Here is an 11,239-nt window from a genome sequence, read left to right as displayed (position 1 = left end):
GTGACGTGATTAGAGTAGATAAATAGATGAAAGGGTCTATCAAGTATGATGATAGACAATCATCTGAGAATCGACTTGAGAATGGTCCAGGACGGACCGAAACGTCGTCGTCCCTTCACCTTCTAGTGTGTGGTCTGGTCAACAAAATATCAAGTGTGATATTAATGGGGTGCTAAATAGATCAGCACAAAATAGAACACGAACAATTGAGCAAGTTTGGAAAAGTCCTGGGTAAATAATGGCTCAGTAATATGGATAGTAGATTCCTTGAATAGGTACTCAGGTAACTTGATAAACACAGGGCCGTATATACATATATTACCAGACGTTGTTGGGGAAAGGAAGGCTGTACTTTGACTACTGTCGCCAGGATGCAAGCCACAACAGTTACCTAACTCCCCGGGATCTATTTACTACTAGGTGAACAGAGGCATCATATGGAAGGAAACGTGCCTAAAAGTTACTTTCCTGTCCGGGAACTGAACCCGGGTTTAAGTGGGAGTCGATGATGTAGAGTACTATGCCACAGGACATGTGAGTGTGGGTCTGTATAGAAGCTGCTTCGCAAGGCCTTGCAGTTTTATCTGTTGTCTTATCAGAAGATAAAGTTGGGTCATGGAGAGGTCAAAGGTCAAATCACACACACACACATCATTTTGTTTGTTGTGTTCATCCCTGCCCACGCTCCGTTCTCCATCATTGTAATTTTACGAAACTGCTTTTATTTCAGCACAAACCGTTCTGGGTGAACAGACCTTAACATTATACAACTGTTGTTTTCACTGCAGTCATTAGTGTAATACAAGATCAATTGTTAATTGTCACGAGAAACAAATAGACACTAAGATGCTTTTGCTAATACAAAACATATTCAGCTGTACTGAACTGTCGTGATATTTACTGAGGTATAATCACTGCATATTTTTTTATAAAGACAATTGTTCACTATGTTTATTCTGTGTTTTAATATAATTAATTCTTCAGTTTATGTTGATTTTAATGTGAGAATTTGACTCATAGAGCAGACACATGAGTCCCTCACGCGGCGTAAACATATTTACCAAAATATAAAATCAAAATCAAAATGTTTATTTAGGTAAGGTATATACATAAAAGAGATTTTACAAAGAGTGATGGATTTATAGTTAGGGCTAGTACATACAATGCCTAAAGCCACTATTACGCAAAGCGTTTCGGGCATCAAAGCGTATAGATTAATATTATTATGCGGAAAAACCACAAAGAAATGGGGAAAAGAGATGAACGTTTCGGCCTGTTAAAGCCGTTGTCAACACAATTATTATATATTGTGTTTATATTATAATATTATTATATATTGTGGGGGTTTATACCTAATTAGGTCTATGTAGGGGGTAAGGTAAGTTTTGGGGTTAGTCAAGTTGTTTTAGTTAAGTTAGGTAAGATGTTTTGGGTACGTTGCTTTAGGTAATGTTTACCAAACAAGCTGAAAGTGAACGAAGCACATTTCGAGTCATGGTTTCGAACGCGGACAAGTGTCCTATAAATCGACTGCTGTAACAATGAGCTCTTTTGTGGTCGTCAAACGCTTGGGGTCTCATATCACGTCCCGGAGCGCTTGTCAATCTCGGATATCCTTAATATAACCTCTCCTGGTCGTCCTGGTCGTCCAGTCACACCCTCCCCTTCAACACCATTTTCTCTCACCTGAGAGAAAGGTGAGAGAATACATGTTTATACATAAAAAAATAACTCATGCACAATTCATAATTACCTTCTAAAGTATATAAAACATTAAATTAATGAATAAATTAGTAATGAATAAACAATAAATTAGCCGCTAATGATGGTGGAGAGAGCGTGTTTACTCGACTCAAATTGTCAGAATGTCGGACAGGTAAATTAGCCTTTAACAGTTGGAAGTAATAATTGCCTCTTGAACACATTGCCTCTTGAAATATCTCCTTCACCCCCGCCCCCCTGAGGCAGGGGCGGGGTCACCTCAGGTCACACCTGCCTGTTGTCTTGCACTCCTGACCTCACGTTCCCACAGGTGTGTGTGTGTGTGTGTGTGTGTGTGTCAAATGACTTCTGTGAGAAGTGAACTCTCTCTCTCATCTCCTGTGGCAAATAACCTTCCAGCCATAGGCATTGTTCGCGGTTCTGTGTTCCTACAGGCCGGAGCTGGCTATACATACTGTGGTTCTACATCCCTGAACCCCCCAAGTTTGTACACAATGGGAAGGTTGGGTGGATTGTTGCTCCGGCTGCGGTAGATGTAGGTCGGGCAGGTGGAGAAGAGCGGGTACTGGTGTACGCGCACCTCGTACAAGCCTGTAGATCGTAAGAGCACCTGCTGCGACATAGTACATCGCTCGTTAATACTCTGGTGTTTTCCCAGACACAGACATCTCTGACTAAAAGAGATATCGCTGAACGACAGACATCGCTGGACAACAGACATCTCTGACCAACAGAGACATCGCTGTAGCTGGCCGGACATTCGTCAACCTGTCCTCTTATCTAACACGCTCCATGTACACGGAATGAACCAGTCTTCAAAATGCGACGTATTATCAAACATTAAAGCACCGTCATATGGACGTTTTCCATGCATCGGCCTCGATAGGCAGTAGCTCACAGCTGTTACCATGGCAGTAACTCCCACCTGGACAAAACAACGCCCACCTGGACAAAACAACGCCCACCTGGACAAAACAACGCCCACCTGGACAAAACAACTCCCACCTGGACAAAACAACGCCCACCTGGACAAAGCAACGCCCACCTGGACAAAACAACGCCCACCTGGACAAAACAACGCCCACCTGGACAAAACAACGCCCACCTGGACAAAACAACGCCCACCTGGACAAAACAACGCCCACCTGGACAAAACAACTCCCACCTGGACAAAACAACGCCCACCTGGACAAAACAACGCCCACCTGGACAAAACAACTCCCACCTGGACAAAACAACGCCCACCTGGACAAAACAACGCCCACCTGGACAAAACAACTCCCACCTGGACAAAACAACGCCCACCTGGACAAAACAACGCCCACCTGGACAAAACAACGCCCACCTGGACAAAACAACGCCCACCTGGACAAAACAACGCCCACCTGGACAAAACAACTCCCACCTGGACAAAACAACTCCCACCTGGACAAAACAACGCCCACCTGGACAAAACAACGCCCACCTGGACAAAACAACGCCCACCTGGACAAAACAACGCCCACCTGGACAAAACAACGCCCACCTGGACAAAACAACTCCCACCTGGACAAAACAACGCCCACCTGGACAAAACAACGCCCACCTGGACAAAACAACGCCCACCTGGACAAAACAACTCCCACCTGGACAAAACAACGCCCACCTGGACAAAACAACGCCCACCTGGACAAAACAACTCCCACCTGGACAAAACAACGCCCACCTGGACAAAACAACGCCCACCTGGACAAAACAACGCCCACCTGGACAAAACAACGCCCACCTGGACAAAACAACGCCCACCTGGACAAAGCAACGCCCACCTGGACAAAACGAGCAGCACAAGTGGCTGACACTATAGGAGGGACCATTACCACCACAACCCACAAGCGAACATCACTGTAACTTTTGTAACGGCTATCTTAACAATAAGATAACACTACGATAACACTTAAAAGGTATTTCCTGTTGATTCGTGCGTTTACTGGGGGTTCGTACGTTTACTGGGGGGGTTCGTACGTTTACTGGGGGTTCGTACGTTTACTGGGGGTTCGTACGTTTACTGGGGGTTCGTACGTTTACTGGGGGGTTCGTACGTTTACTGGGGGGTTCGTACGTTTACTGGGGGGGTTCGTACGTTTACTGGGGTGTTCGTACGTTTAATGGGGGTTCGTACGTTTACTGGGGTGGGGGTTCGTACGTTTACTGGGGGTTCGTACGTTTACTGGAGGTTCGTACGTTTACTGGTGTTCGTACGTTTACTGGAGGTTCGTACGTTTACTGAGGTTAGTACATTTACTGGGGGGTTCGTACGTTTACTGAGGGTTCGTACGTTTACTGGGGGTTCGTACGTTTACTGGGGTTCGTACGTGTCCTGGGGATCAAGAGAACATACTACTGGTACAGTGGTTAGCATCGTCGCTTTACCAGTTACGCGACCATGGTTAGAATGCTGGGCAGGGTGGAATGAGTGGGTACCATTCCTTCACTTTTCACCCTCCTGTGTGTGCTTTTACCCTACCGCACCTCCAGCACCTCCAAAGGATACCTGATCAACCAGGCTGTGACTCGTACGTCAGGCTGCGAGCAGCCGCGTCCAACAGCCTGGTTGATCAGTCCGGCAACCAGGAGGCCTGGTCGACGACCGGGCCGCGGGGACGCTAAGCCCCGGAAGCACCTCAAGGTAACCTCAAGGTAACCGCATTCCGTCATAATATTGCTGAACCTCTTTGAGTCACACTCATCCTGCTGGAATTTAGAATATACAAACCTCTGTAATGAGATCGATATCAGGTTGGGATGGAAATAAAAATAGTGCTTGAATTATGAGGACTAGGCTACGAGTTCCTTTCCCTCCGTCCTAATTGACTCTCCTACTAGTTCTTATCATGCCCGGGTGTTGAAGTGTTGCTGGAGACACTTGCCTCCAGCTCCAGATGGTGCATAAGTATGACTGGAGAGACCTTCCTCTGGCGGGAGTTACAGCGTGACTGGAGGTTGAGAGGTCGGGGTAATGGCGGGGTGCGGGAGCGCCGTCAGTGCTGTGGGTGGGTGTGTCTGGCCTCACAGACCCCTCCCATGGGAGTGGGTGGGTGTGTCTGGCCTCACAGACCCCTCCCATGGGAGTGGGTGGGTGTGTCTGGCCTCACAGACCCTCCCATGGGAGTTGGTGGGTGTGTCTGGCCTCACAGACCCTCCCATGGGAGTGGGTGGGTGTGTCTGGCCTCACAGACCCTCCCATGGGAGTGGGTGGGTGTGTCTGGCCTCACAGACCCCTCTCATGGGTGTGGGTGGATGTGTCTGGCCTCACAGACCCTCCCATGGGAGTTGGTGGGTGTGTCTGGCCTCACAGACCCTCCCATGGGAGTGGGTGGGTGTGTCTGGCCTCACAGACCCTCCCATGGGAGTGGGTGGGTGTGTCTGGCCTCACAGACCCCTCCCATGGGTGTGGGTGGATGTGTCTGGCCTCACAGACCCTCCCATGGGAGTGGGTGGGTGTGTCTGGCCTCACCGCTGTGGGCTCTGTGGCTTTCTCCGCTGTGGGAGCATGTCTACTGCCCCCTCACTGACAAATTAAGCCACAACTGCATCAGGTTAGAGCCACACATCGTACAACCTGTGTACCCGCTGACAGCTGGAGCAAGGGGCCGTATTTCCGGGAGAGGCAGATACACACACACACACACATCTTGCCAGCTCGCGAGTCGGCTGTCAAGATGTACTATGGGTGATTACGCGGTTCCCGGAGAACAATAAGAACGCAACTTTCCACACATTAACTCGAGTGGAGATATACCCACGACATGGGGTTATAATGTGAACGCTGGCTAACCTCTGTTCCACTCAGATAGATAGCGATCTGTACACCTGTCAGAACCTTCTGTAGTAAGGGTTCGTGTTGCTTCTGATAACCCAGAATGCAAGCAGTGACCTCGATAATCAAAACGCATTGTTAACATGACCTGTTGCACAAGAATGTGCTTCAAGCCGCTCAAGTGGCGATAAATCTCATGATCTACATCTGGCAACGACGCGACCGATGACGTCACATATCGGACAGTTACGACGCCTTATCATTTTTTTTTAAATTCTAATCTCGTTTCCCCTGATGACTTGAGACTGCTACCCACTACGCCTGCTTGTCGCCTGCTTCATCTGCTCTGGTTACGTTATATTTATTTGTAAGAACCTTATTGTAAGACCATTTAGTTGTAAGAACCTTATTGTAAGACCATTTAGTTGTAAGAAAAATTTAATTTTTGGGATAAACAGATGTAAGACTAATATGCTTTTTTTCCGTTTTTTTTATTAAAGACTTCGTTTCTGGTTAGGCAAAGCAGTTGTATTCTTAACAAATCAACAGAACGGGGTGGGTCCACACAGGCTCGATCCTTGGACTCTAGTTTTCTTCATCTTAGTGAATGACTCCTGATCTTTGTGATTGACTCCTGATCTCAGTGAATGACTTCTGATCTCTGCGAATCACGTAAGATCTTATATACCGAGGGTACACTAGAATACGTAGCACCGGTATATTATACGGAAAGCACAAACTAAACTTGAAAAAGTTCAGTTTTTAAGTTAATAATAGTTAAAGTTAATAAAAATTATACTCACCTAGTTGTGCTTGCGGGGGTTGAGCTTCGGCTCTTTGGTCCCGCCTCTCAGCTGTCAATCAACTGGTGTACAGATTCTGGAACCTATTAGGTTCAATCCAATCTACACTTGAAACTGTGTATTTAGTCAGCCTCCACCACATCACTTCTTAATGCATTCCACCTATTAACTACTCTGACACTGAAAAAATTCTTTCTAATGTTTATGTGGCTCATTTGGGTACTCAGTTTCCACCTGTGTCCCCTAGTTCGTGTTACACCCATGCTAAATAGTTTGTGTGTCCTCCCTATCAATTCCACGAGAATTTTGTAGGTGGTAATCATGTCTCCTCTACTTCCGTTTTCCAGGGACGTGAGCTTTAGTTCCCGTAACCTTTCCTCGTAACTCATACCTCTCAATTCTATGATGGAAATAAAAGTAGTGCTTGATTTATGAGGACTAGACTACGAGCCTTGTCCTCATAAATTGCCTCTCCTACTAGCTCTTATCATGCCCTCATGTCTCATTCATGTGCTATAAAGCTATACCGTGTTATTATTACTATCACTAATATTATTGCTAAACAGTATGTTGTTCTTGCTTGTAGTGCCATTGCTGTTACTTTCACAAGGCACATTAAAAGTTAATGTCTTTGTATTTAGCTGAAATCTCCTTCTCATTTAAGATAATCTTTATACAAAAAGCCTAACCCAAGCTACCTGTCATCCTCATGCGTCCTGTCGTTCTTAGGTATTGTGTAAGAGGCTTGTCAGAGGATGGCCTGTGACGCTGCCTTCTGGCCTACCTCTCTCTATCCAGTATTACAGGACGTCTTCCTTGACCAATATCAAGCTCAACACAAAACAACTTGTTCCTCAAAAGGTAAATTTGCTAAAAAAAAAAAAAAATATATATATATATATATAGATTTAACGAATCTACTAATGTTTTTTCTCTAATATTGTTAATGTATCTACTTAATATTTAGTTTGTTTTTGTCAAGGCTCAAGCTATATGACTGAATTGTCTAGTATTTTATTTATTTATTAATATTTCTTTATTAAGCTTTGGCCAATGGCTGACTCACACCTGTATAGAAAATCATAAAATCCAGTTTACCTGTTTTAGGACCAGCGTTGCACGCACATAGCCCCCCCCCCCAAAAAAAAAAATGGCTTGAACTGTATTTGACGTTAAGAGACAGATAGGCTGAGTGTTGGCCAGATGGTGGTATTATTTCTTTTTTGTTTTGTTTTTTTAGGTCAAAGGGGGAAAGTTGTAGTTGCCGTTCGGAATTCTGGGTAATGTGATTTTAACAGCAAAATCTGATATCAGTAATGTTAGGTAAGGGGTCAGGGGAGGAGCAGGCTCGTGGAGAAGTCTTGTTATCATGCACTAAATTCATGTGTAGACGGGCCTGGGATCTGTTGCTTCCTTAAGGAGTATATCATAATTACCTTCGGTTTCTTAGGAGTCCTATTATCAATAATGGCGAAATTTGTGTTATTTCCAAAATTTCTGATGATTTTTTTTAAATAATTGAGAAATGAGATGACAGATATACCGTCTTGCATTTTTACAGGCGTATTTCAAGATTTAATTTACCTGAATTGATTACCGAGTACAGTAACTAAATATAAATATCAACCAAGACTTGCAGTGGGGAAATTCAATTGTATGCTCTTGCATACATATGTATCTTGCATATCATGTATGTATGCTCCTACATATACATATGTATGCACAATTGCATGTACACTGTACATGTTTTTTTCTGCATTATTATTATTATTAGCGTCTTTAAAATGTATTACTATTAATGTCTTAAAAGTGTAGGCTGCGGACAATCAATGCTAACAGTCAACTTTCGCCTACCTTTAGTTTAAATTTCCTTGATCATTGTAATTATGTTATAATGACTGAGCAACACTCCAACCTGATAATATAAACGCTCGTAAATCTAACACTCTACTGTGTGTAATATAACTACACCACAAGCTACGCTCCTCCAGTATAATTTTCATGGCTGACACCGATTCTGACTGGGTCGGCATCTGTGTCTCCATCCTGTCTTTTCTCGTAGATAAACAGTTCCTTCTTCAAAGTTTCTCGCTAAGATGAGCTCATCGAGGCAAACTGTCGCCATCTGCAGATAGAAAGAGACTTGACTGTCAATATCTTAGGATATATACTAGAAGAACAATGGAATAATTATGGATCAGCCCTGGGTATAGTCTCTCTCTCTCTCTGGAGTCGACAAAAGGTATTTCCCCACGTGTCGGTGAAAGCAAAGTTCAAATTTGGCCGATGTATATTTTCGCGTTTGGAAATATTTCATTTGGAAATCTTGATGATTGTCTCTGTTACTTTGACTTTATTCCCAGTTGAGGAGTGTAGATGTACGAGGGGAAGTGGATGAGGTTTGATAAGAAAGAGAGGGGTGATACAAGTATGCCGGTGAGAGGGTACTTGAGGTGGGGGGGAAACGAGCCAGCGAGCAGCCCCCACACAGCTCGCCAACTCAGTCTGCTGGCGAACACAGGCGGGTGTGGACCTGTGCGTCTCTCCTACACGCTCCCCCGCCCATTTCTCTCCCAATTGCTATGGATTGTATGGATTGATGACCGTAGCGGTAATCGTAGTGTGATATATAAGAGGTGAAGTGTGACGAGACCCGTTTTAAGCGTGTAGTTTCACTCCTGTCTGTCTATTTATTCCAATTTTACCCGCCCCACGGCTCTGAGGCAAGATGGCGGACATTGACGTGAACGATCCTGAACTCAAGTACTTGGTGGTATCGCGGGATACCTTCGAGGATCCTGCCTCCCAGGCCGAGTGGACACAGAAGAGGCTGGTGTGGATCCCCCACGGAGACCATGGCTTCGTGGCTGCAGGCATCAAGGGAGAAGTGGGTGACGAAGTGGAGGTGGAGATCGCGGACACGGGCAAGCGTGTCCGCGTAGCCAAGGATGATATCCAGAAGATGAACCCTCCCAAGTTCAACAAGGTGGAGGACATGGCCGAACTCACCTGCCTCAACGAAGCTTCTGTCCTACACAACCTCAAGGAGCGCTACTACTCCGGTTTGATTTACGTAAGTAGCCGAGTTTTGAGATTTAATTCTTCTAAGGTTTGTTAGTGGTGGCCGGCAACACCCCCCCTACCTACCCCTGCTGCCCACAGTAACGTGCCCCCGGGCATGCCCTGCCCTGTGCTCTATGCTCTCTTGCCCCACGGATGGTCCTAAGACACCTGGCAATAGGGTTGCCATGGGTTGAAGATGCTTGAGGAACTCTTATAAACAATTCGTAGCATCTTGCAAGGAGGCGTCATCACTGTCGAGTACATCATTGCTCGCCATCAGATTAAATCATCACCTAACTGGATGGGATCATAGTGGAAAGTTGATCAATGTTCTAATATTTATATAGCTCGATGTTGATGAACACTCGTTAATTTAACAGCCTCGACTGCTCGTGGTTAGTTTAAATTGTGCGATGGTGCTTGGATTTACGTCATAGCGTGATATTAAAGATTTCCAGTATCTTGCCCCCCCTCTTTCTGTCTCAAACTGAGTGAACGTTTGTGTGTAGATGGGTGTCAGTCTGTACTAACCTAGTTGTGATTGCGGGGGTTAAGCTCTGGCTCTTTGGCACCGCCTCTCTACTGTCATTCAACTGGTGTACAGATTCTTGAGCCTGCTGGGCTCCATCTTATCTACATTTGAAATTGTGTATGGAGTCAGTCTCCACCACATCACTGCCTAATGCATTCCATCTTTGTCGCTGGCTGTGTGAATGACTGACTGACTGACTGGCTGTGTGAATGACTGACTGACTGACTGGCTGTGTGAATGACTGACTGACTGACTGGCTGTGTGAATGACTGACTGACTGGCTGTGTGAATGACTGACTGGCTGTGTGAATGACTGACTGACTGACTGGCTGTGTGAATGACTGACTGACTGCTGGCTGTGTGAATGACTGACTGACTGGCTGGCTGTGTGAATGACTGAATGACTGACTGGCTGTGTGAATGACTGACTGACTGACTGGCTGTGTGAATGACTGACTGACTGACTGGCTGTGTGAATGACTGACTGGCTGTGTGAATGACTGACTGGCTGTGTGAATGACTGACTGGCTGTGTGAATGACTGACTGACTGGCTGTGTGAATGGCTGACTGACTGACTGGCTGTGTGAATGGCTGACTGACTGACTGGCTGTGTGAATGGCTGACTGACTGACTGGCTGTGTGAATGGCTGACTGACTGACTGGCTGTGTGAATGGCTGACTGACTGACTGGCTGTGTGAATGACTGGCTGGCTGTGTGAATGGCTGGCTGACTGGCTGGCTGTGTGAATGGCTGGCTGGCTGTGTGAATGGCTGGCTGACTGGCTGGCTGTGTGAATGGCTGGCTGGCTGTGTGAATGGCTGGCTGACTGGCTGGCTGTGTGAATGGCTGGCTGACTGGCTGGCTGTGTGAATGGCTGGCTGACTGGCTGGCTGTGTGAATGGCTGGCTGACTGGCTGGCTGTGTGAATGGCTGGCTGACTGGCTGGCTGTGTGAATGGCTGGCTGGCTGTGTGAATGGCTGGCTGACTGGCTGGCTGTGTGAATGGCTGGCTGACTGGCTGGCTGTGTGAATGGCTGGCTGACTGGCTGGCTGTGTGAATGGCTGGCTGACTGGCTGGCTGTGTGAATGGCTGGCTGTGTGAATGGCTGGCTGGCTGTGTGAATGGCTGGCTGTGTGAATGGCTGGCTGGCTGTGTGAATGGCTGGCTGGCTGTGTGAATGGCTGGCTGGCTGGCTGTGTGAATGGCTGGCTGGCTGGCTGGCTGTGTGAATGGCTGGCTGGCTGGCTGGCTGTGTGAATGGCTGGCTGGCTGTGTGAATGGCTGGCTGGCTGGCTGGCTGTGTGAATGGCTGGCTGGCTG

At 46.4% G+C, this 11,239-nt stretch overlaps 2 protein-coding genes across 13 annotated transcripts in view; both read left to right on the top strand.

Moving 5' to 3' along the window:
* The first annotated feature begins 2,630 nt into the window (after positions 1 to 2,630).
* Positions 2,631 to 3,557, top strand: LOC138358142 (uncharacterized). Its single transcript, XM_069315645.1, has one exon. The coding sequence runs from the start codon at positions 2,631 to 2,633 to the stop codon at positions 3,555 to 3,557; it is 927 nt and encodes a 308-aa protein (XP_069171746.1).
* Positions 3,558 to 8,336: 4,779 nt separating this feature from the next.
* Positions 8,337 to 11,239, top strand: part of zip (myosin heavy chain 10) — a 183,012-nt gene continuing 180,109 nt past the window's right edge. For 7 of the 12 annotated variants that reach the window (XM_045751940.2, XM_045751939.2, XM_045751938.2 and 4 more), the window contains exon 1: positions 8,813 to 9,394. In XM_045751940.2, coding sequence (XP_045607896.1) covers positions 9,050 to 9,394 — 345 coding nt within the window. In that variant the 5' untranslated portion in view covers positions 8,813 to 9,049. Of the gene's footprint in view, positions 9,395 to 11,239 lie in introns of all 12 variants that reach the window. The other 5 variants (XM_069316106.1, XM_045751937.2, XM_069316109.1 and 2 more) reach the window with 2 other exon arrangements.

This window comes from Procambarus clarkii, chromosome 82 (genome assembly GCF_040958095.1).
Source record: "Procambarus clarkii isolate CNS0578487 chromosome 82, FALCON_Pclarkii_2.0, whole genome shotgun sequence".
NCBI classification, from domain to species: Eukaryota; Metazoa; Arthropoda; class Malacostraca; order Decapoda; family Cambaridae; genus Procambarus; species Procambarus clarkii.
Note: the sequence above shows the minus strand (reverse complement) of the source record. Positions and strands in the feature narration are given on the sequence as shown.

Coding starts and splice junctions, on each gene's coding strand:
- LOC138358142 (XM_069315645.1), top strand. CDS start 2,631: ATGGCAGTAACTCCCACCTGGACAAAACAACGCCCACCTGGACAAAAC.